Raw genomic sequence first — 27,589 nt, forward strand, 5'->3', positions numbered from 1 at the left:
TCTCCTATCGCCTCTGCTTATGCCAATATGTCTGTTTTAGAAATGTTACCCTCTTTCGGACTGTTGTAAAAAATGTTCGTGGTTGCGTTTTGAGCTATAATTTAGAATATTTTTGTCACTTGTATATCTATTTGTGTATATAATCTTGAAAAATCGTCTGCCTATTTTATATTGATCTGCAGGCTTACTTATAAAAAATTCGCGAAGTTATGCTTAGTTAAAACACAAATATACTCGATCATCTGTAAGTCAAAACCCACCATCTTGCCTCTTAATAAGGTTTAAATTCGGAACCGGTGATGTTTTTGACAGCTATTTAAGCAATTCTTAACCAAACGCTAAAACAAGTTTGTAAGTAAGACTGTAAATGTATTAAATTTTTAAGCTCTTCAAATTTACAATGAAAATTCATCTTACTTTAAAACAACTTTGGCCTACATATATTTGCCTTTCTATAAGTGAAAATGCCAACAAAAACACTCTTTACTTTATATGTGTCTGAACCACGCTATCTTCCAGATAAGTGTGAGGGCGATGAGCGTCGCTAAGTGTGCAGCACACGTCCGCCTGTGTTCATGTTCGCGCCAATTTCGCAATGGACTTAAGGATACACATGAGATTGAAGACGAAATTTTAGCACGGTTGTTTTGCTGTCTTGAACTTTAGTCTATAATCTGTGTAAGTTTTAGGTGATTTGTATTTGACTGTGAGAATTAAAAAGTTTACATCATTTGTTAATTTGATTTTATGTTTGAAATTATTATTGACTTATTTTCCTTAGCCCTTTACTCTTTTAAGCGATAAAAACATAGTGTGAAAAGTAAATATTTCCGTCCGGAGAATACATTCACGGCCCAATCGTTTAAAAAAATCCAGCACTAAGCATCATTCAATGTAAAAGACGAATTCAGGAGTGAGCTCACAGTTCTGCAAGCTGCTGCTAGATCTAGGAAGCTACACATATAAATAATAATAAAAAGAAACTCAAGATAAAAATCTCAAGATAAAACCCCTCTTGTGTAGCGGTCGATCTTCAATTTCATTAGGGTCGGTAGTTGCTAAAACAACGGCTCGCGAGGCCCTCCGATATTGTCACTCTTGATGCGCCCTCCGCTGGATTACGCTTTTTATTGTTTCTGAGTGTTTATTGGACTTTTTTAGTCTCACGTACTTATTGCTAAAGATTTAGGATGTGGATTTTCTTCACATAGGGGTCGTGGTGACGTCATTTTATGAAGATTGAGGTTGCACTTTTCTGAATTATCTTAATAGATTTTAGTAGCATTATGATAAACAAATATAAGTTACTTAATTTATGTGTTTGGTTTTAAATCAAATCAATACATCTGCAGCTGCGGTTGATCCTGAAAATATACCTTTTTTATTATCCAAATCCTGACAAAATAAAAACAAACAAATACGTAATTAAAATTCTATTCACACAAACGTAAATGTTTTCCGCATTTAAATTTCTTTAGCCTCACCACATCAGTTCCTGTGAACTCGGTTTGAATTCGGCCCATAGATCCTCGCCGGGCTGTCAGTCGGCCATACATTACTATCGCCGACACTTCATCCACCATTCAAAAGTTACGTTTCAAAGCCTTCGCTCGGACTCCTATTACCTTGTACCGTTACACCTTTAAGTTTGGTGTTCATTGCTGGTCTTGTTCTGTTGGGAGGAAGGTAGGGCGGTGTTGGACGAGTATTGTACGGGGTAAAGGAGTTGGTGTGGTGTCGTTGTGGGTTTGCTGTGACGTCCGCCTGTCAATCACAATCAGAGTCGACCACCCGCGCGATTAGGCGCACGCTGCGGAACGAAGGTGTGGAGTCGACTAATAGTAGATATTTATTTCAGTAGAAATTAGAGGTAAAGTAGATTGTTTTTATAAAATAGCAACATTTTGGTCCAGATATCGTTCATGGAGCTGTTCGATAAAGATTCTTATTTGGAGATGGAAATTATTGATCCAATATGAAGATTATGGTATGTTTTTTTCTAAAACAGCTAATGTTGTGGATAAGAGCCATAATAGTAGTTGAACATATTAATAACTTTAAAACGCTACACATTAACTTAAATCGCAATATATTTTTTTAAACAGAAATATTAAACCTTTTATTTTTGTTTTAGTGAAGAAAAAACGATCGTTCTTACGGACACAAAGGTTTAAAGGCGATTTGAAATTATGAATTTATTAAGCTAATTTATGATTGGACATCCCTGGAAGCTCAGAGCTGTTCAACGCTAATGCCAAGCAAAACAAAAATAATCATTAAAGATAAATTAAAAGCCATAGTTTTATTCCCTCTATTCAATTCAGGATATACTAATAACTATTTTATTAATACGAATACCTAATTTATGAGAAATAACGAACAATGAAGCGACTCTATTGTTTTCCAATTCCAATACCAACAGTCATAGGTGTACAAGCGTAGCGTTTACCAGATCAGTCAGGGTTTTATCTGTACCATCTACACATAACCCATAATGTGCCGAGAAAGAAATATTTATTCAATTCTCACTTTTTGTTCAATCTTTTATGACGTTTTTGAGTAATTTGCAGTATTAATGATGAAGGAAATCGCTGAATGCAGTCCGCTTACAGGTCCGTTTGGAAATTTTCAAGAGGAATTAAAGTAATGATTATGAAAGTTGATTATCGTTTGTTTATTAAAGTTAGGTAATTGAATCACAGTCTATCATACAGTGTTGTACACAGAAGTCATTGGGAAATAAAAGCCTTATCTTTTCTTACTTATTCTTATATCTTATACTTACTTAGTAATATAAATGTGGCAGTTTGTAATTCTACTAACATAGAGTTAATATATTTAATCAATGTTTTCTCTCTGCCTTAAGTTGATACAAGAAAAATTGTCATCAGTAAACAAAATGTGTGTTTTATTTTTAAAATTTGCCTCAGACTTAGTAAATGTGATTAATACGTATTCTAAACTATTGATTTTGTACATGCTCAGAAGTCGTCTTACTTAATCGTATTCAAATGCCACTATTTAAACATTTAAATAACAATTACGTGTGACAGACGCTATGTGACATTACGCCCTTTTGTTTGACCCGTGAGGTACCTGGTTACGCTTTGTTTTTTTGAAATAAAAAAGTTAAGTTAGTAGAAAAACAGCGGATTGTAGTGACTCCTTAATTAGCTACTATTTCATAATTAGCTATTATTTTAATTTGAATTTCTCCTTTTTAAGGGTATTAACATAACTCATCACGCCTTTATTCCCGAAGCTATTAGGGAGGCAGAAGTGCAAGTAGGACACCAATTTTTCGCCAAGTGTGTTCCGTCCCGTGATGTGATAATGATCGAGCCTATCGTCATATCGGCCGTAAATTCCATACTCCGGGCTGATACTGTGCAAGAAAATTCAATATTACTGCTCGACCCAGAATTCTAATTTGGGACCTCAATGTAGTGTAGTACCGGGGACGCAAACAACTACGGCACCAAAGCAGTCTAAAGACATGAAATGAAATGAAATCACTTGCTGCTGGTAGCTAATAATTCGCTGGTGGAAGGATATATCCGTCCGGATAGCGACCACAGTACACAAGGTGTTAAAACCCGCCATAGTGGCCCACGTGTATGTCGCGTTCCGGGAACAGCCTGTGTATATCCGGTTCCAACAGGCCGGCATAATTGTATTGACTGTCGAGGAGTAGTCATCTCTCATCAGACATTCTATTGGACTCCAGTCTACTTACCATCAGGTGCTGTGGGGTCACTTGGACGTGTCAATATAAAAAAAAATATATATCGTGAGGAACTGAAGCTATTTTTATTAATATAAAAAGAATCACTGACAGATATACTTTCATAAATATCACACTAACCAAATGACCAGTACCGATGTCCTATGGGAGTTTTAAGTAAACTGTTATAATGCACTCGATTAGCTAAGATAGACGTATACTGGGTCATTTTGACATTGCGTTACTTAATGAAACAACATACTCCTCTTCACCTTTACTGACATTGTGCCAAAAATCATCCATTAATAACTATTATTTCGACCAAAAATAATGGTTTTACTTTTCTGATTTTTTAATCATTTCGTAGTTTAATGCGAATATGACGTGCGTAGGTGTATTTCTGACTGAAAGTATGATGTTGCCACTGCAACCAATTCTCTTAGAGTAGTAGTAGCTTTAGGGCGCGTAAAAATAAAATTACTTTTTATTAATATCTATTTTGTTCGAAATTTACACTTTTTTTATTTTACATCTACGGCTCAAGTAGCTTATTATAGTGTTATTTCCAAGTAGATAAGTATGTGGTTTCATTTAGTAACGCGATGTCAAAATGACCCTGTATAATGTATATGTTGACGTTTGGACCGATATTAGTTTTTCAGATCATCATCAGCCCGTTGCAGTCCACTGCTGGACATAGGCCTCTCTCAAAGTACGCCACAGAGCTATGCTGCTTTATGCATCCAGTCGTTGCCGGCCCTCTTGTGTAACTCGTCCCGCCATCTACCCATATTTCAGATCCGAATAATATAATTAACGTAGATTTATAAATAACAGTCTAACACTTCGTATAGGTACGCAGCTATAGAAGTCAGGGGCGTCAAACCTTAGGCACGAATCAATCGTGCGAACTGTTAAGGAGTTTGCGCGGGTTCACGCTTACCTATCGTAACCCGGAGGTCGGGGGTCGCGACCTCCGGCCCCATTGGGCGACCTCTGCCACGCCCACCGCCCTAGCTGGCTGAAAACTCGCGGCATGCTGAAAATATTGAACAGGATGGTATGAGGAAAGCCAGCGAAGTGTTATTAGCTCAAGTATATATTAAATGTTGAGGAAATACATAAGTATTTAATGTCGCGATTGTATTTTATGCGGTGTCGTGTGAACCAATGTTTTATAAAGGAAACAGAGTACATAATTCATTTATAACTTAACATGTATGTTTTATGAAAGTTACAGAATAATAGACTTTATTCTGGCAAATGAGTTGTAACTGTTATTTAACTATGTAAATTGTTATCACTTTCTATATTTATTGTGTTATTACCAACGAGGACATCCGCTAAAGGCGCGTGTTACGGGCTAATAGCTCCAACTGGCGGAAGAAGTGTCCACAAAAGGAGCACGGTGCGTGACCGACGGTTGACGACTTCTGCACTACAGGCTGCACTGATTGTACCACCTGCTTAGTTTTATGTTTTTATTTTATTATTTGTTTTTGATATAACTGCTGATTATTTTCTATCTGACAGGATAGTGTTGCGGTGTTGGTTGCATTGTGCTGACTGATTGCAACTGAAGTTTTGGATTCGTTATTTTGGTCAAAGTATATTGATAGACCGGAGTTTGGAATTTTGTTAGGCAAATGACACGCTTACCATGTGATGATATTTGATATTGCTGACGAAATGTGGATATGATTACATTTTTTTTCCGTATTAAAAGTCCATGTTCTGGAAATCTGGAACCTGGGGAGCGGAAGAATGGTTATGTCTAACTCATCGGCCTTCCGACACAGATGTCATTCTCAAGGTTGGGTTTCTACCAATTATGCCGTCACACCAACTAAAGCCTGCGCTGGCCTGGTTCTGCGCACGTGAAATGGTTCCGGAGGGTCGAGGGTGCTTCCGAATTTGCCGGACCTGTCTCTGTACAATGCCACCACGCGGCTTATCTCTGGTGTTCAAAGGTCCTCTATCTTCGGCATCATTTGTCGAACTGAAGCTGCTACGCGGCCATACTACCCCCCTTTTAGTCATTTCTTACGACGGGCAAGAGATACCATCGTAGAATTCTTTAAATGCCCCCATACCACGGATTCACGCACAACGCCCCGACCTACTACGGGCTAAGTGCGGAAAAAGGAGTCCCTCAACATAGAACTTGGATATGGTTATCCTTGAGATGGCAAGACGTGCCATGTTTTATCATTGTTTATATATCAACGGATCGACATAAACGCAATCTCTCCCTCGAAAGAAGCGAAATTAAGACACCAATTTACTTTCTTATCTTGATATGATAATTTTTGTAATTAATTACATTTTTAAAACAGAAGCCAAATAAAAGATCTGTTACATGTCTTATATATTATAAACATTTAATCATGTCACCTCGTTATTGACAAGTTCCCACGACCCCTATCGGACATTCCCGTAGAACTACCCTCGCAGGTGTCCGGATAAATACTCTTCCGTTGTCATAATGGTGATTTGATTTGACGGTGTTGATATTCATTTTGATTTTGAATAATCATTAAATTTTTGGATATTATTTTAAATTCTTGTATGAAATTATAGTCTATAAATATTAGGTTTTTTATAGTTTGTTTAAAGATGTCTCAAAACACAGTATGAGTGGTATAATCTTAACATTTTTCATAAATATTTGCAGTGTTTCAATAAAACTTATATTTTGTAAATTATTAGTGTTCTTTCTAAGATAATGTTTTTTCCTATTGATTTAAATTTTAATGAAGTAGCTAGAACTGAACGGCTTTAGCGACAATTAAAACAATATATATTCTTTGAAATTGCAAATTCAATCAATAAATCTCTAAAAATCTACTAAAATATTTGAAATGATTCCTGTATTAGTTTTATAAAAATTAAGAAATTAATATGAAAGATGATTCTCTTAATTGATCTCTTTGTCTATAAATTAGTAGTTTTATTGAAATGTGAGATCGTCTTACATTGTCGCACAGCGGGATCCAGCGAACATGTCCCTCTTAAATTATCACACAATTAGTACCAAACAAAGACATTATCTTTCACAGATTTGTTAATATCTACTTTAATTAAAAAACGTGTTTTTAAATTAATCCTATCGGATTTCATTAGAGTGGACTGATTAAGAGACAATATTTTTTACAAATAACTGTTTGCCATAAAATAAAAAAGTTTATGTTTTATTTTTAATTCTTATAGCATAGATATGAGCATTGATTTCGTTCCATTTTTAAATAATTTAAATTAAGGCAACGGTAGTTGTAGCTTCTGTTATTAAATTATTTAAACATTCAACAATATATAAATCATTCGTTAAATGAAATAAATATAATTGATTTATCGGTCATTTAATATCGAATTAGCAATTAATTCGCGTTGTTAAATCAGTTTTGGGTTCTGACGAGGGCGTCATCGCGTGCCACGTACCTACCGCGGTTCCTTGCACACTCTCACGCGCAGCTCAAATGCTACGAAGGGTTAACTGATAATGACCATGTTTTAAGACAGATACTGTGAAGGATTCAGTTAATCCAGGATAATAAAGGATATGATGTATTAGTTGATACATCATATTCTGATAACGTATGTGTAGATATGTTTCACGGATGGTATAAGGGGATTTTTTATCGCTTTCTTTAGGTATCTAAATTGTTAAAATTATGAAAGGTGTTTAAGTTCTATTGAAGATATTTAAATGAATAATATTTTTAATGTCCTTCTCATTTGTTGCATCTCTGTTCTACTGTTTTTTTTTCATAGGTGCACGGCATCACGACCCCACTACACATGATGGTAAGCAAAGTGAGTCCAGATAGAGAGTCGACTGACAAGATATGATTATCACTCAATACTTGACATAGTTATGCCGGTAATGTATCTCTATACTAGCTTTTGCCTGCAGCTTCTCACGCGTGAAAGTTTTTTCGGTATAAATATTATCCCCGGATTAAAAGTAGCCCATAGCACTCAGGAGGAATATAGCTTCCTGAGATTATCGCGTTCAAACAAACAAACTCTTAATCTTTATAATATTAGTATAGATACTTATCTATCTAGGTACAAAGTTTTCAGTTAAGTAAGTATATTCTTGTATTTGACAGGTCCTAATGACGTCATTATTTAACTACTATTTGTTTACATTTAGACTTTGGTATGTTTTGGTTTGATTGGTTTGAATCAGTTCCCACACGTGGGCGGGGATACGCACCTGCGCGTGGATATACGGTCGAGCACGCTACACTCGTTTCTGATACCAGATTTACAAACCGTCAAACGTAGTGACTATCATAGGGTAAAAAGAGACGGAATTTTTATCAGATTTATTCCTGGAGTTACTGACGATTTTAATAAACCCCATCATTATTTAAATAAATCGCGTGGACAAGTTGAATTTTTTGACATGTTTAAAATTACTTTTTAATTGATTTCAAATAAGGAATAGATTCTTAATTCGATGAGTTTTTTGTAGTTTTTTTTTTAATGTTTGTTATCTCAGAACTCAGGCACTTATCAAGCAATTTGGAAAATTCTTTTTTTATTTGAAAGCAGTCTGGTTTTTAAACTAAACTAACTGCAATAATCGTTCAACCAATCGAAATAGCGAATTTTGGTCTCCTGTGATTTTTTCAGTGTTTTGATTGGGGTTATAATTGGTCTAGGGTTCGGATTAAAGATTAAGATTGTGTGATTGGATAGTTCATTGAAAACGGATTATAGTAACTTAACTTAAAATCTTAATTTTACTAACAATTATTTTTAGGTTATTTCATACTATGTTTTGTATCTAATATATATATTTTACCTAAATTACCTTTTAGATAGATGAAATTTCTTTATTTAAAAATATTCTGATCTTAATTTTCCTTTCTTCCTATTATAGTATTCACCCCGCTTTATAATAATTTATTGTGTTGTTCTATTTTTAAATATTTGATTTGCAATTATTTACTACCAGACTGCCGGATTGATATAGTAACATTGACACTTATGGCTTTAGTCTGTAGGTTTAAATTTGAACAACATTGAACGGTGCAAATGAAATCAAATAGCATCAGTCTATGTTGTTACATAGTAATTTACTTTAATGATTGTTTTAATACATTTTTCTTATCGCAGTTCCAATTTACTTTAATATAATATTGAAAAGTATCTTTAGTCGAAGTTCCCTTATTTCTTCAAGACAATTTGGCGTTAAATTAATGTATAATAAAACAAAATTATGAAAATCCAGAGAGACATCTTTTATTCCTCATTATCATTAATTTTTTATACAACTCCATACATTTCTCGTACACACCGACTATTTTACATCGTTACTGTACATTTTGTAATCGAATAAATACATTGCTTCTCTTTTGAAAGTTTGACCATAAAAATGCCCATTTTCAACCTTATTAAATTACATTTAAGGTCTAAAATCGCGGCACTGTCCGTCGAATAACTTTCAGTTGCATATTACAGGAAATGCTTAAATTTGTGACATTTAAACATAAAACTAAATAAATTGTCGTTAATGATTTATTTTTGGTGCTTAAACTGACATGCGTTAAAATAGATGAATAAATTAATTTTAAATTGCTTGAACGCTATTTTGGAAATTAGGCTTTATGGATAATTCAATATAAGTCTATTTACAGTAGCAAAGTTATACGATTAAATATTTAACAAAAATAGTTTGTCAACATGGTTGAATAAGCACCAAAAATATAACCATAAATTAATTGTACGTATCCCACTAATTTAAAAAATAAACCACACAGGGTATAAATAATTTATAACACTTTAAGTCCACTAAATTTTGTACGTTACGTACTATATTCTTTCATGATAAATGCTTTACGGAATTGTACAAATAATATGAAGTAAAGAGCACCAGTTGAAAAAAAAACATAGAAACGATGCTAGTTTTAAATAAGGAGCAGAAACAACTTTATTCCGTAAAATGTTTACGATACCCAAAAAGATAGTTTTCCCTCATTCAAAAGCAGCGTCGTTTTATATAAAAATAAAAAAGATTCCAAACAAATTCATTAATTTACGTCTATACATATAACTACACACCAACATTGCACGACTCATGTACAAACTTATTGCGTTCTGTAAACTGGGATTGCTTTTTACATAATTGTTTTATCTTAAACCTACGTTGGCATTGACGAGGAAAAAATTGGAATAAAAATCATTCTCCATCCATCGCACTCGTAGAAAACGCTTCCGTACTTAACTACTCATTTACAATAAAAACATTTTATTTACAATTAAATATTAACATCTATTCTAATATTTTTACAGAGGAACAAAAATCTTGAACTAACAACACTACTGACCCCACTAAACTGTAATGTCACTTCATGTCCGGGATGGAGCACGACTCCTGGCGGATGTTCAGCAGATTGTCGATCATGAGCGACGTCTTCTGCGAATTCTTCGGCGGCTCGCTAGTCGTCGCCACGTCGAACACCTCCTGGCTGTCGGTCGACTTGGGCGCGTAGAACGCCGACACCGGGTCGAAAGTGGGACATGGATCGGCTCTCTCGCTTTCTCTGCTCCTCGACCCGAAGTACTCGCTGCTCGCGTCCGTGTTCTCTTGGAACTCGCTCGATGACGTCACCGCGTCCTCTGGCTGCGGCATCTCACGCTGGTACCTCTGGAACGGGTCGAACCGCTGGCTCGGCAGATACGGCGGGAAGCCGTAGGGCGTGGATCATGCCGCCGCCAGCTGCCTCCACATCGTGTGTCACATGGTCGCCATGTACGGCCATGAGAACGAACTCCCTGAGAGCAGCATGTCCCTGATGAGGGTCTCGATGGGCGTCTTCCCCACCAGCCGCACGAAGAATAGCTGCTCTATGACTTGTGAGCTGACGGTCCTTAGCGAGGGCAGTCGGAGGAGTAGCTTCCCAAACCTCGTGGGCTGGTTGGGGTACTGACTCCTGCAGTATTCTTCTAGTGCGCACTGGGACTTCTCCTGCAGGCTCTCTATGTGTGACACGTCTGATAGACCGCACGCATCTGTGAAACAAAAAAATACGTTAAGACTTGTTATCAAATTTTGCACTTAAACTATTGTATGATTAAAATTTAAATTTCTAAAACAATGAATATAGTTTATCGAAAGCAATGTTAATTTTTTCATTTTAAAATGTCCTTTTATTTTTTAATTCTCTTCCCAATAGCCATAGTTAATGTAACGACGACATTCAAAACAGTTTAATGTTACAGAAAAATGTTTGCTACATTTAACATCATAATGATCACTCTTTCCCTTTACCGGGTAGAATGTACATATTAAAAATACAAATAGATTAGATTAGGTTTCGTTATAGCCAAATAAAGTATCTTACATTTACTACTCTAGGAAATGAATGTATCCATCTCGCAGTAAAGGGTTGAGTTCATCAATATCATCTAAGTTCATGAATGTCATCCAGCCCATATTTGGTACCATGCACTTTATTGTTAATTTTGTTATTCAACTGTTACAGTGCAAATTACATAGTGTATAGAAATTTGTCAAATAAGGCAGCAAACGTTTTTCCGATGGATACAAGGATAACTGTAACCGTAATACAAAGTTTTTGTGAATCATTTATAGCTTCAATAATTTTATATAGAGATAAAATGCGTATACTAGCCATAGACTATAGACCAAAGAAAGAAAGGTAAATATAAGTAACATTACGAAATAGAAACCAGAAGCTTACATAACAACTATGGGCCTATAGGTGTGTCGTCTGTCAGTAATTAGCGAGGCAGTGTTAACTCCCATCATGGCTCGCAAAGGAAACCGTTTCTCATACGTATTATACGTTTATTGTGTTAACAATTTATTGACTTACGACATTATTTTATTTATATTTGCGGTGTGGTTTGAGTTTATGGGACTTTATGTTTCAAAATATCAAGGTATATTTGAATTAAAAACAAAAAGGTTTAACATTTGAAATGTCAAAAATAGCATACGTTACGTAAAGAAAATTTGAAAATGGAATAGGTACGAGTAACTGGCTGATTCGAAATTCAAATAATTCTAAAAGAATGTTTAATATTCGCTGATATTAGACCAATGAGGCTGAACAACTTCCTTACTCAATGAATCCTTGTCCACTACCCAGATCAGCGTAATTAGCCGTACACAATGCACATCTGCGCATCTGTTTCCTATCATAATGACGGTTTTGTTTAGCGCGCCATTTCTTCCTTGTATAATAATAAAAAATATTAATGTCTAGGGCCGGGGCACAGGGGTCTTAATCGCATTAAGAAGGCCTGTGACTGTTCACGGGCTATTATGTTTATACGTTTTTATTTTGGGGTCTCGCTAATGCCGGAAAGGATTCTGAGACGTGCCATTTCATAATCTTTGGGTAAGTCGGTTTTGTTGTTTGAATTTTGTTAGTAAATCTTGCGTTGTTTTAATAAGACTGCCGAATTGTATTTTAGCGATGAGATAAGAGATGGACTCCCATGCCTGATAAGAACACTTGAAATGCAATTTAAAATACAACTTTTTTAAGGGTTTTTTCATTTACTATAATTGAAAAAAAAAAAAAATGTTTATCTAAATAAAAGAAAGGTAAAGAAGATATTTGCTAGAGGTACTCAAATTAGGCTGAGCTTGTGTTTTGAGAAACCAATTAATATAATATTATATTTTATAATTTGTTAACCGCGAGTTTTTGAGCATATAAAAATGAAATAACTGTCAGTCCAGCTTCGGCTTGCGCATCCACTCGTCTATTCTAGTTCCTTCTCGTGATCTATCCAGATGGTATATTATAATTGACAGAGTACTCCGTGTACGTGTAATTAAAAATTAACCTAGTTACAAGAGGCGGTTACGGCATTAATGTCCATTTGGTTACGTTATCTGATGTTAGCAACGTAAATGGATGTAAGTGGTTATAATTTTTAATATAAATTTTTGTACACGCTCGATAGTATGACGTAAGAGGTGGTTGAAATTAAACTTTTTATGAATTTAATCGCGGCTATTTATATTATTATTTTCTCCCGATGTTTCGAAGACTGCAGCTTTCATGGTCACGGGCAGACTGTCTGAATCAGGAGATAATTAAAATATAAGTAATTCGCGTAAACATAAGAAATCATTACGTAATAGTGGTTTTAAAATATTATTAAATTATAAAATGATTTACTTCGACTTTATAACAGTTCATGAAATCAATTAGGCGGTTTTACAAGTAATTTTAGTGTGATGTAAAATATTTTGATGCAAGATTTATTCACTAAGAAATACCAAGAGTTATAAATTAGCAAAATTAATTATATTAAGTCATTGCAAAATTAAACTATTTTTCGTATTTTAATCGCAGTTTTATATTTTAATTTTCTCCCGATGTTTCGAAGTCTTCACTTTTAATATCTAATATTCGCGTAAACATAAGAAATCTATTAAGTCAATTGCACGTGAACGAAAAATGACAATGTAAGTGATATCAGTCGTTCACTGAATGACCAGTAAATTGATTTTATCTTAGCAATGTTTATAATAACATCGATTTCGTGACGTCTATTTAATGTTCTCGGTAAAAATTGATACTTAATGTAGAATGAAGAGTTCTATCTATGAATATAGTGGACTGATTATTTTCTTAGTATTGTAGTAGCGAAGGGTGGATATAACCCGAATCCTGCTGGGTTCCCTTTATATAGAATCTTAATATCATTAGAACGATAAGCAGACCTCATTTACTTGTATGCATATTAGTTCCTATATATTGTGTTAGCTAACCTTTCGGAAAATTTCACTTCTCGCCAATTCAATGCAGAGTGATTGCACTGAACCTGCATTGAAATAAAAGTATGGAAACGTCTTCAAATGAACATAACGTTGTCCAAATGATATGATGAAGTTTGTAAGGATGTGTTTCGCCAGTCAGATTAATTGCAGTTCTACTGGTTGTATAGCAGACGTTACTCATGTGAAGCCACGAAATTGGCCAGCATTGGAACCCAAAAGAGGCATCACAGCCACTCCTATAATTGTCAGTGACAGTAAAATACTACAATGCCGTCATCTTTTATAACCTTTTTCATTCATCTTTAATACAAACGATCAATTTTAATTTACAGTACACGCGCGTCGGTGACGCAATCGTGGGTGCTACTGTAATTGTGTTCACTTGTGCTAATTGTACTCGCTGGCGACAGCTGTCTTACCAACTCAGATAATTGATACGTATTACGTCTTAAAATTAAGGATATCAGGCCTTATTGACTGTGTATGGGAGTTTGAATTGTACTATCTAGAGTTAGGGGTTACATTTGATTGCATTTTGAGCATGTTTTTGCAAGTTTTAATGGTCATTTCCGCAAAGAGTTTACGTCTCTTATTCGTGCATGTTTAAGTCATGATAATTAGTTAGTTGTCGAACTTTTAGTTATGTTAGTTGCTTGTAAGAAATTAGTGTAAGAGAAGTGACTGATAATGATAGGAAGAGATGAACTGTCTATTTGGCTGTATGAAGTCTACCCACACGTCATTCTGAGAGAAACCTCTGCTATTTTCCATAAATAGTAGAATAGGTCTTCATATTACTTTAGGCTCTTTATTGCGGTTAACGCTCTTAAACAATTTAACCACCACAATTAACCACAAAGTTATTTGTTTTCTTTCTCTTTGGTAAGGCGCCGTTTGCTAAAATTTGTGGTTTCATTTACCTAAATTCTATATTTGAATTTCGAAAACCACAGATAAAAAAACGGTTTTAATGAAAACAAACAAGACTATTGACGCTACCTTAGGGGCATGCGATCTTAACCTTCCAGCGATCAAATCGAAAGGTGTACGACAACGGTCTTCAAGACCAAAGATCAGCCTGAGACGGCCCAATAGCAATTAACCCTCGCCAGCCGGCCGGCGTAACAATGTAATATATTTTAATTGATACGACCCCAATGCTGGCCGGTAAACAATGCTCGTGATGACGATAATTGAATGGGCTGCTTCAATGGAGACGTAGGTTTAGAATTAGTGCTCTGATGTTGTGGAATGTTAAAGGAGATGGCAGATTTTGATTTATGAATTTCATGGATCATATTTTTATATGAATGTTATAGATTTATGTCGTGTGTCCTTCGTTGAAGGTCCTTTCATAAATAAGTAAATAAAGAGAATTATAATTTTATCTGTTACATGGAAAATGACAATTAGGTGGAATCTTTAAATGTTTAATTGCCTCTACCACACTCTGATGTAACTGTTCTTCTGAATCAAAATGTAGACGATTACTTTGATTATTCTGTATATCACTCAGATAAATTTACTGTTGATGAATGCACTATCTGTTTATATTTAGTATTTTCCTCTATCGAATGTGATGTACAAAGTTTCACAGAAAACGCTGCGATTTTCTTTATGTTATCAAAAGTGAAGTTACTATTGTCCTTCTATTACTATAAGGTTGAAAACACCAAAACATTTTTTCTGAGTAACCTGGCTTGGCTCTAGCTGTAAACGTCCCTATACTTGAGGTTAAAATGCCAACTTAGTTCATTATATTGTCTCTCGCTTTGTTATGTAGAGAAGGGGACAATTAACATTTCTAACTCCCTACCTTCTATTTGATTCATTTTGTTGCCAGATAAAGATAGATTAGTGTTCCTTGAGATTCGTCATGCTTCAGCGCTTGGTGTCATAAAATGTGTGCCACTGCTCACTCTGACTTACAGGAGTTGTTGTGGTGGATGTTGGCGGAAATCTTTGATTACTGAGTTGTCTTTTTAAACATGTTAAATAGGTATTAAACGGACATCACGCATTTATCCCCAGGGTATGCTAAGGGGCAGCCAGGGCACCCACTTTTCGCCAAGTGTGTTCCGTACTATGATTTGAGGGGGCAAGCCTGTCGCCATATCGAGCACAAATTTCAGACTCCAGGCTGATATATTTATGGCATTAAAACCCAAATATTACTTTGCCCGACCCGGGATTCAAACCCAGGACTTCAGAGAGCTGCCGTACCGCACATGCAGTACAACTACGCTAGATAATATAAATATTAAATAGGTTATTATAAATTTCTATATATTCGATACAAGCATCGCCCTCCACTAGGAAGGGTATGCCAAAAGCCAGACTGACAAATATTTGCGGATCACACAATCATTTTGCTTGTTTACAGAAAGGTAACATCGCTGCGGTTTGCAAATAAGGTAAAAGCCTATTCCAAATATGCGAATAAATACAGTCTGCTTTTCTGTGACTTTTATAATTTTTATAGCGAATTCGTTTTTAAGCTTTTTTATCCAATTATTCCCGTTAATATCAATTAGATGTGTTTATAAGTATAAATTCTTTAATAATGGTATTCTAACTCATTAAACTATTGTGTTGCTGGCGTGGGCCTGCATCACTGAGAGTTTAGGCCTTAGTCCACCACATTGGCCTAATGCAGTTTGGCAGAATTTATATACCATCGAAATTTGAACAAACTGTCAGGTTTGCTGGTATTTTTTTTATCTGTTACTACAAGAATGAATGAATATCAAATCTCTCTTCACATTAACAATATAAAAAAATCTAAACGAATCAGATCGCTTGCAAGGACCGATCGTACGAACAAATAGTATTGGTGTCAACAGATTTGACCCGATGAATCAATGCTCCATCGTTGGTAATGAAGACTCATCACGAGGCTCTGGTCTGGCGCCATCGAGACGCTGCAATTTACCGTATTGATATTATTGGTAAACTCTCTCGCCCTATTCATAACCGGCAAACGACTTGAGCACACTATCCATTCGCTTGCATACAAAATAATCCCCCATCTCGCAGTGGTATGCTTAAGGTTTGTTTCCTATTGTGGGATGCTTGTTGGCGATATGTAGGTGTGATGATTTCGATCTATAAAATCGTACTAACGTGATGTATGTAGCAGTCCTAAATAACGACGCGTAAGTCGCTCTGATGGTAGGGTAACTGCTCAGCTAGTAACAACATCTGAATTTATTTATTTATTTATAAAGATACACTAAACAGATTACTGACAATAATTATCTAAATTACATTACAGTGGAACTAATGGATCAGAATCCAAATAGAAGTGTATACAACTTATTCAAATTAGGTGACACGCACATGTTATTTAGTTACAAAATAATAATAATAAATATAAAATTGAATTGTATTACAAACCACCGATTGGCATTACACTGCACTCATCAACTTATTGAATAAGTCAGACATGGTGTTATTATTGCTGCTTACGAGACGAGCAGCTTCCTCGTCTTTTCATTGTAAAAAGGTTTTTTACACCAATCCCACATTCATCCCCATTCGCCGCGAACCATTACAAATTCCATTATTGTTCATTACAGTTCGGGTAAAGGGTGATAAAGAGAGTTCAATCGATGGCCCGCATTCATTCGCTGGGCTCTATTATTTATGAAAATAAAATAATTGTCGCTTATTAAACGGTTCATGCGGGTGTTTAATGCTATGAATCAAGTGTTTTTGACTCCCGTGAACGAAGGGATGTCTTTCGGAAGAGTTAACGTTTGGAGATAGAGAAAGTTTAGTGGAGGCCTTTGTCCTGCAATAAACACTTATAGATTTATGATTGTTATTTTTCTAAAATATAATCAGCCACAATAATAGATGAATAAATTCGAAATTTCAAATCGACTTTGAAACTTTTGTATCGATATCAATAATCTGTGTTCTTCACTAAGTTTATTTTGGATTAAGGAAAACGAATATTTCGATGGACTAAGGCCTAATCCCTCTCAGTAGTAGAGGAGGCCCGTGCTCAGCAGTGGACAAGCATATAATACAGGGCTGATATTATTGTTATTATTATAATATTTCGATTAAAGTTGATGTGTAGAAACGTTTTGAAGTTTTGAATTCGTTTAACTGCGTTTATGGCTGACTGACATCATTCACGTGCTGGTAGGTATTCTTGCATGGGACTGTATATGGGTATTAAGGGGGCTGTTTAAATATGTAAGTAAATTTTTTGTATTTTTTACCCACACGTTCCCCTTGTCAGCAAAGCAAAGGTAATTATCTTTCCCATACTTACGTTAGCATAGGTAGGTAAGTATAATGTTTACAAAATCTGTTTAAATTTCTTAAACAAATATTGCTGACTTAATCATTGTTAAGACGCCCCTCCCTTCCTCTCCATATCATCGACATTAAGCAAACCATAGGCCGCCATTTTAGTGCTTACGTAATACTTAAACTGTCACTCATCACCACGGTTAGTCTATTTCTATCGCTAATCTGTCCGACAGTGCACGCATCGCCTTGTTTAGTTTGGAATGTAAATGTAGCCTGGGTAATTGAGTATTGTGGGACGTGCGGTCTATTGACTTAAGATGACAAGCGCGATACAACGCTATGCTGTGCTTCGCAAGGTTAAAGGTGATATTGCTTCTGTCTAAGGACGGTTATACCGCTTGCCAGGCGAGTGACTTTTCCCTTCTAATGTAATGATTTGAAACCAATTAAAATCTTAAACAATTATAGTGTCTTATTTGTGATAACATCAAAAACTGGCCAAAACTAGCCATTTACACTAACAGCGTAATGAACTACGTTTTTTCCCATTTATAGTAATAATTTGAAATCAATTAAAATCTTAAACAATTTTAGCATCTTATTTGTCCCAACATCTTGTAACACGAAAAACTGGCCGAAACTAGCCATTCGCATCAACTGTTTAAATAACAAAATAAATTCCAAATACAATGCACACGTAGGCGGGTCAGGCAGATGTTTGCTTAGTTCGGAATGAATCAGATTACCAAACAAAGACGCACGGACATAATAGTTCTTTATGACGGCCGAATCTTATTATAACTGACGCGTTCACGAGTATCTTTTTTTTGGGGATGATTTTTTTAGGCTAAGGAGTGTCAGCGGTTGGGAAGACGGTATTTGAAATTAAAGGTTTAGCTGGATTAAGCGTGTTTTACTGTACATCTATACATATTATAAAAGTCTCCAAAAGCTGTCTGTATTTTATCGATTTTCTCAAAATCTGCTGAATGGATTTTGATGAAATTTGGTATGGAAATAGTTTAAGACCTTGGAAAGTTTATAAGCTTTATATCCCAAGAAAATATATAGCGGGACATTTATCAACGAAAACTTATTCACGTGGGCAAACGCGAAAAAGCTAGTAAAATATATATTTGTAAATAACTGATGATTTTTTTTAAATAACAATGGACCTAGGAAATTTTCTATGTTTACAAATTGTCTTATTATTTATAGATACATCAACAAAATCACTTATAAAATCACACAATACCCCAAACGGGCTACATTTTTATTCGATTTAACCATTCCTAGAAAAGGCACAACGTCCCGAATACTAATCCGTACGATACCTTCTAAGATTTGAGAACAATAATATATAATAATATACATCTATGAGCTAATAACAAACGTTCAATAACGAGATAATCGCGAACTGTTTTCGGGACGCGGTCTTGATCAGTATCGTAGCTTCTTACAATTGAAGATCGGAACTAGAAACAAATTCACAATAGAACCGTTTGTTGTTCGGATACATCACGACACCCTTCCTTATCGAGATGTTTATGCTTATTTCTCCAGGCGTTGCTTGGGATTCTTGGTTTGTTTACACAGGAATTTTGGATTTAGAAATTACGTTTTGAAATTGTTTTGGTGGTGTAGTTGTATTAAAGACTGCAGTGCTAAAGTCGGGTTTAATTTTTCTGTTGGAAAGTGAAGTCATGTTGAGTTTTTCTAGTCAGTATCGGTTTGGAGTTTAGAACTTATGTTCGATATGGCGATAGGCTCGACTCCTATTACATGGAAAATATAATACGGCGAAAAGTGGGTGCATCAGTTGCGCCTCTGCCTACCCCATTGAGGATAAAAGAGGTGAGTGTAAGAATGATGTTTGGTTTTAGTTCGAAGGTTAGAATAGTTTTCGGAATAAATGATATTCAGTAAAAGATTTTTCCAATTGACAAAACTAAGTATTAATAATTAATACTTAGTTGTGTCAATTGGAAAAATCGATCAAAGAAATTTTGAGTATCAATCAATTCGTCTTCAAAAAATAAATGAAATCAAAGAATAAACACTCTCAACCGCTATATTCAAATCGACTCAAGAGCTAAAACCAACAAAACACGCCTGGTGTTTTCTTGTAGATATTGAGTAACAGATAACAGTTTAACATAAGAAAGAAAGCTATTATGGCTCATACAACAGCATAGAAAAGTAATAAATAGAAAAGATTTCTAACATTCACAATAGGCACAAATTGAACGTCCATAAACACGTGTCCAAATTAAAAAAAAAAGAAACGGCCAGCATTATCGAAATACAAACTTAGAATTGCTGATCGGAATCATTTAAAATTATAATACAACTTTAAAATCAAGGTTTAAAGTTGAATATCGATTGACGGAATAAATTCAATTGTAGATTCATGTTGGCATCAGTTTGAAATAGCATTAAATGGCGCGAAAAGTGACAAAAATGTGTCTCGCGTATTGTGTGTAGAGAATTTTTAAATAAACACCTTTTGAGTGGGCGGGCGCGCGACTGTTTGTAAATAGGTTTTTGTCATTTGCACAATGGTTTTTTCGTCCAACGTCCCGCTGTGATTATTTGACGTCGCCACGTGCTATTGTAGTTTATAAATGTAAAATATTTTAGTGACGGGGCGTAATTTGCTAGCTTCCATTTACCAACATCTATTCTGATACCACAGCTGATAGTATATGAGTAGACAGAAATAAAAGAAATGAGGTAAGTGCAATAGGTGTCTTCAAAAGTATATCTATGAAACTTTTTTAAACATAATCGTATAAAGAGTAACTAAAATTCTGAATGAACAAACCTATAAATACTCGCTATAACTAATATAAACCAAATAGCAATGAAACGCCAATATAAATTCTAAACTGGATACCAATATGTTGTACGAACTATGCGAACCAATCACATCCACGGTATTACATTACCTAAAACGGGTGTAACAAATTAAACTGCAGAGTTCCGGTGTGAAACACAACACTAAAGGTGTGTGCACACGATATATTCGCGCGCGATTATCGCACGATCGCGCGACATAAAGAACGCGGCGGGAGGCGCTACCGGCCCGGCCGGTCGCCGCTCGCCGGCCAGCTTTACGACCTTACAAAAATACTAGCTACCGAAGCGGCTAGAGTTACCGTAAACCGACGGCCGCTGTTTCCTTATTTTATAATGGCTTTAAGAAGCTACGGTTAGTTGCTTGTGTATTTATGTGGACGCTAAATATCGGAAAACATTTTTAAGAGGTTTTAAACTAGAAACTATCTCGAATGGGAGCTTTATTATTTTAATAACTATAAGTACACTATTCTATAAGAAACCAATTGACATTCAGTGTCACAGTTTAACTCGTCAATTTAAAAAGCGGAATCCGAACAAACAAACACTAGCAATCATAGCACAAAAGAACAATACAGAGCGGCTGTTTCTAAGTGGGGCATAATGTCAGGGCTCAGAACAGTGGCGGTGTCAGAGTGTCACTGATAGCGGGGTCCGAGGCGGTTAACGTCGGCATAATAGCATCCAGTCAGGTGTCAGACACGCGAACTCGTATCGCGCCGGAATGCGGTCACGTGCCTGTGCACGGAGCTTTACTTTTCGATTGTGGGAAAGTTCGGGATATCAATCGATAGTTGATTGGAGGTATTTGCTGGGAGTGCCCAATTGTAAGGGCTTGGGAGGTACCGCCGTTTCTTAAATATTAATGGCGCGTAATTCATAAGGCACGATAATTTATGTTAACTTTAGGCGCAAATATTTATAACGATTGAAATTTACAACTCTAAAGACTCATATTATAATACCCTATTACGAAGTATTTTTTATTGCTTTGAATGACGAGACGATCCTGCCGTCCGCCTGATGGTAAGCGATACGACCGGTATCACTAGAAACACCATCCAACACCTTGAATTACAAAGTATTGTTCGGTATTCCACTGCGCTCGCCTTCCTGAGACATGAGATACAACTCCTATTATGTCCAGTAGTTACACTGGCAGTATTCGAATTGCATATTCGACACTAAAAAGGTTGCTAATTAAAAAACTGAATTGAAACAATGACCCGGTATAGTTATCAAGATACCGCTATAAAGGAAGTTATAAATATATAACCGCAATCAAACCACCATTAACTTTTCAAAAGACGTTTATAATCTCATACTAACCGTTCCGTCCACAATTAATTAGTCGTAGATGTTTTTAATATTTGAGCTTTTATCTTTAAGATACGGGGCGCATACAAATTGCCACTAATCGCGTCTAATGTAACACTGAGGTGCTATCGAAAATCCATAAACTTATGAGATTCCACACAACCCCACGCGCGCGAGGTTTTCTAGGCTAAAGGCCGCCGCACACTGTCGATTTTTAGTTGCAATGGCGATTTTGGAAAATTTTGTTAGTGTTACATTTCAATTAGTGTTTTTGCAATTCAGTACATATAGGGTAATAATTATTTTTTGACGTTTCTCGCTAGTCTCGTGGCAATTTTAAAATAAGTCGGTTGGGAATAAATGTTATTTTTTATTCTTTTTTCCTAGGTGCATTGGTAATATAAGTTTGCAAGGATTTCTTTGTATCGTATATAGTATGTACTACTATTTAATATATTTTCACAAAATTTTAGTTATATCTAGAATATTTATTACGTGTAATTTGCAAATTGTAATGTTGAAATATACAACAGCTCTTGTTAATTGCAACTAAAAATCGCCAGTGTGCGTACCCGAAGCATCCGAACGCCGTGATCTCGCAGCGGCGTATTGTTGATAACCTTAATGACGTCGTAAACTCGGCCCGCGCGAGGGAGATAGCACGAGCCGAGATATGGAACGCGGAAGAATTAGCCAGGACTAACGACGGAGTAAATCACCTGCTAGTCCACAATTCCACTATGATATAAAATTTAAAATGCGTTTAAATCACTATGCATGGGAAAATCTATCGGTTTCTTAAGAAATTCTTGTTTCAGTTTATGAACTATAGACTTGTAGAATGTAAAAAATTCTTTAGATTTCTTAGTATATTTTATTCTGCGACATACAATTTTAATTTACATACTTGAATTTACATTAAAGAATACAACACTTGACCACCCACAATACCACCGCTTAACGACGTAAAGTAGTTTTTACAAATATTTAAAACTAGTTATAATTTTATCAGTAAATCAGACTCATTCATTAACCATTCAAAATTGTTAAAACGAGTTATAATTTTATCAGTAAATCATATATTCATTAACCATTTCAATTCAAAATTTAACAATTAACTCGAAAACGTTTAACAAAACACAAAATCCACTCATAAAGACATTTTAGGCGTTTTAAAAGGTACATTTAAAAAACACATGAGTTAATTACATCCCCGTGCCCATCTGGCCATAGCGTTACATTTGAATAACAAAGGGCGCTGACCGCGGCTTGTTGCGGAAAAACGAAAGATTGACACTCACTCCCGGACCGAGGGCGAGCGATTATGATACGTTGAATATAGATGGGTTTTAGGATAAGAGTTGATAGGATTATGAGCTTAGAAATTCCATAAACAGAATAAAAATCGTTTTTAATTGAAAACGAATACCTTCGATATTTTGCGGGAACAAAATCATAAAATGTCACGCGGTTTGATCATGAGTTGATTGATTGGTCTGCCATCGTAATTGGTCTGGAATGGGGAACGAATGTCCGAATTCATCAGAACATTTAACTTATTGTACCCTCTGTGTCACTGAACCTGTACCCGTATTGGCATTTAAATTTTAATTTACCGTGCTCTTTGTAAATAATATAACACGTAACCCTGCAAGTTTTAATAACCGCGCAACACACGCCGCCAGCGCGTTTTTGATGAATGAATATATCAGAGCACTAAACAGTGAGTGACGTACAAGGGCCGCGTCCCGAAACAAAGGGCCGATCTTTGCACTTTGACATTTCGCGGTTTAATCACGCACTAGAGCCGGCGCAGAGGGCGCTAGCGGTGTTCCGCCAAGATCAGTGCGCACTTGACATCGCCGATACCTCTTGACAATGTCACTTCGTGTGGATATCGCGGCACTTGGTACAGCGAGTCATTGTGTGCCCACGTGCTTCAGATCGTTATCGACGGTAAAAGACTCCTCTTAAGATATTGAGATCAAATTTACTAATAAAATGTTTATTGTTTAAACGCACATAAAAGCTGAGATAAGCATCTACGATTCAATGTAATGTAGATTTGAGTTCGAGAGAATAGTTTTGGAATATGTTTGGAATTGCTGACGGAAATATTTTGGCTACAAATTAAGGTAATAAATTCCTACATTTTAATTTTGAGCATATTTTATTCAAGACTATACAAGTATGTTGCTGTTTACCTCTGATTTTTTAAAAAGTAAATTGTACTTATATACAAAAATCTACAGACTATAAGAGTATTCATGATGAAGAGTGGAGTAACAATATTGTGTGCTGTAAGGGCGCATAATACTAAACGTTTGGACGTGGATCTGCTCGTACACCAAACGGGAGGACGGCTCGTGTCCGAGTTGGAAAACTAATGCTCGTCACAGGGCTGCCACAGCACAGAATAAAAAAATACACGAGGATATAAGGAACAATAATAAACATGGTACCATTATTTTACTGTTGAATTATTAAAGTACATATAGAGTATAAAGTAATAAAGATTGGTCGCGTTAACAAGGTTGACATTAAGCAGGCAGTTTGTTAGGAAAATTAAGCCAAATATTAAGCATTTGTGAATAAGTTTATGGGTCAGACAACTCGGAGCGGGACATGAACAGGTAGGAGAAACAGTGAAGGGAAATTGACAGGTAATATTGGTTCAATGATGAGAACGAGAGGTGTGAGACATGACCAGTGAAATCTAAATTGTTAGACTCATGGTAGAATATTTGGAAAATATTAATATTGAGAAATCACGTTAAAATTTAGAATCCATATCAGCTATCACAAACGATAAATCATAATTCCTCATATTCTTATTAGTTCCTCTTCTGGTCTTCTACATACTGGTCATTTTACCAAACAAAAATAGTACATAACCATCGAAAGCCGTCCATCAACCCTAACCCGCTGACGGGGTGCAAATAAAGCCCGCCCACACGACGGACGAATGAAGTGAAAAAATCCCAGTTCAAAAAGCCACCGACTGAATCGAGCGCTCTGGCGAAGTCCTGTCCATTGTGATATGCGTGTTCTAGTACGCGTTTTATGCCTTTTTTACGTTTAATATTGTTGGGGTTTGGTTAGTGGGTTCGGTTGTCAGTGGTAGGAAAATCGAGGTTTATAAGGACCAATTTGCATTGACTCATTTATCAATTTCGGGAAGACCACTGCTAAATATAGGTCTTCTCTAAAGATTTCCCGATCGCCCTGGTAGAAGCGGCTTGCATCCACCGAGTAACTGTGACCTTTATCATTGGCTCATAAAATATAATTGTATTACTTACATAAAAGTTTACCATTCCTCAATGATTACAATCAATAAAACTCTTTAGATAAATCAAATACCGTTTTTTTATTTTTTTACAAACCCACATTGTTATTCAATGAAATTTTGATATCCACTAATCTCATCCCGAGTGTAAAATGATATAACACTGATAAAATCGATAGTTAAAAGGGGACTTCACAATAAGTGTGGCCTGAGGGACCCCGAACTCTTTTGTGCGACGCGTGGCGTAACATGACCGCAAACCTACCCTCATTAGGGTTGTGCTTTAATTATTTAAAAATGGAACGTCTGATTCGAACTAAGAATTATAGTTCTGAATTCAAAAATTTTTCAATAGCAATGGTGATTTTAGAGATATTTTTTTTAATAGGCGTAGAATAGTTAAAATTAATAGTTGGAAAATACTCATAGCCGTAAAAACCTGCTACATTAAATAACTCTTCGAAATTTTCTGAGTTAAAAAAATAAAATTGAAGGAAAAAAGACTCTATGGCCATCGAAAGTCAGGTGGTTGCGTCCGATCACGCAATAGAGGTAAGTGCAAAGAAGTGTGGTTACATTTTTTAAATTTGGAAAAGATTTTATTTCGTATTCATGAATGAACGGCGCGTGACTTCGTGGTCGGCTGATTTTATTAATAGACCTCGGTGTTTATTATACGGGTACGCGTCTTCAGCGACAAGTAACGGTTTAGGTAAATTGAACTTTAATAACGTCAAATTAAAACCTTTTTTATCCTTCCATTCATATTTTTGTAACACGATAGCGTGCATTTTTTTACATGGCGGAATTATTTTATTAAATTTTAAGAAGCTTACTGAAATTCCAGATAAAAACCACAAACTCCAGATTCTCTTTAGTTTCAACTAAACTCGACTCTATCAACCAACAGTCCATAAAAAGCGTACAATTCAATTAATAAAAAAAGTGGATCGCGTCCAACCGTACCGATAGTCAATGCGGGTAGGTATTAAAAGTAATAGAATTGCGACACGGTGGAAAAAAAAGGAAAATGGCGACGCCCCGGGCTCGCCGGCGTGGGGTGTCAGCGCAACTCAGCATTTTCACAGAATAAGCTTAAACGTTGAAAACCCAATTTGACGGCTCGATTAGCGCACTCGGGGTTTTTATGCGCTTGACATGGTGGGTAGTGATTTTTGTGATGACGCGGTTTTGGAAATATTAAGTCAATACCGACTTAAGGGGCTTACTTATTGTATGTTCATTGTACAGGTTTTTAACGGTGAAGGGAAACATAGTGAGAAAACCTGAGAAGAATACCTGAGAAGTTCCCTATAGGAATTTAGATGGTGTGTGAACTGTGAAGTCTACCAATCCATACTAGGCCAGCGTGGCGCTGTGGCCTAATACCTCTACCTATATGAAACATTTGTGCGTCATTGAAAAAAAAACTGAACATACTGATTTTTTAAATATAATTCAGTGACGAGACGAGCCAGCCCTTGCCTGATGACAATACGGCTATCCATAAACAATGAGAAAATACTGCTCTCGTCACCCTGAGACATTAGATGTTAAGTCTCCAAAGCCCTGATATATTAGCTTATATAAAATACCAAATGATAACATGGCGTGATTCATTTTGATACCATGACTACATAGAGTTCATTTTGCACCCTCAATGTGTATTTATCTCTTAAAATCATTTACTTATTGACACTTCGCACCTATATATCTTGAAACATCGCCGCGGTCCACATCTCTCAACTCCTAGGCCTGTGCGACAGGCCGTGTTCCCCGAGTCGTGCCCGGACGACCATTGTGCTCAATTCGGGACCACGTTAATTGTTTTTAATTCGCCACCGCATGTATTGTAAGTCTTTTAATTACGCCCGCGACTGCGCTAATGGCGGTGTCGTGAGCGCGCGCATGCACTCCTTTTGTTTTGTACAGTCGATGGTTTCAGGATAAACTTCCTATAATTGGAGGTTAGGATCGTCACATGATCTTGAATTCGTTTCGCGGTTTGAGAATCATGTTCCGGGTTGGTTTTGGGGGTTTGGGAGTTGGTTTAAGCATGGTACGCGTGCAAGCGATGAGTGCACCCACGTCTTCGTGCTTTTGTGCTGAGCAAGACGCCAGTATACATATATCGAAGTTTGAAAAGCTAATAGACTTAAGAGACATTTTTTTTTGTAAAATTTTAACTAGGTAAACAGAAACAGAAAAAAGTGCTGATTTTAAATATGTATGAAACTTAGTGGTGCAAAAAATGTCGTTTAAGTCAATTAGCCTTTGAACCATCGATATGAATATCTATTTACCCGCCTTTTTAGAGATATAGTTGTGACATATTTAAAGATGTTAAGGCATATTGCCG

At 35.9% G+C, this 27,589-nt stretch overlaps 1 protein-coding gene across 2 annotated transcripts in view; it reads right to left on the bottom strand.

The window, feature by feature from the left end:
* Positions 1-8,955: 8,955 nt before the first annotated feature.
* Positions 8,956-27,589, bottom strand: part of LOC115440903 (steroid receptor seven-up, isoforms B/C) — a 93,779-nt gene continuing 75,145 nt past the window's right edge. For both annotated transcript variants that reach the window (XM_030165409.2, XM_030165407.2), the window contains exon 4: positions 8,956-10,747. In XM_030165409.2, the coding sequence (XP_030021269.1) occupies positions 10,473-10,747 (275 nt within the window). In that variant the 3' untranslated portion in view covers positions 8,956-10,472. The remainder of the gene's footprint in view (positions 10,748-27,589) is intronic.

This window comes from Manduca sexta, chromosome 8 (assembly GCF_014839805.1).
Source record: "Manduca sexta isolate Smith_Timp_Sample1 chromosome 8, JHU_Msex_v1.0, whole genome shotgun sequence".
In the NCBI taxonomy this organism is placed as follows: domain Eukaryota; kingdom Metazoa; phylum Arthropoda; class Insecta; order Lepidoptera; family Sphingidae; genus Manduca; species Manduca sexta.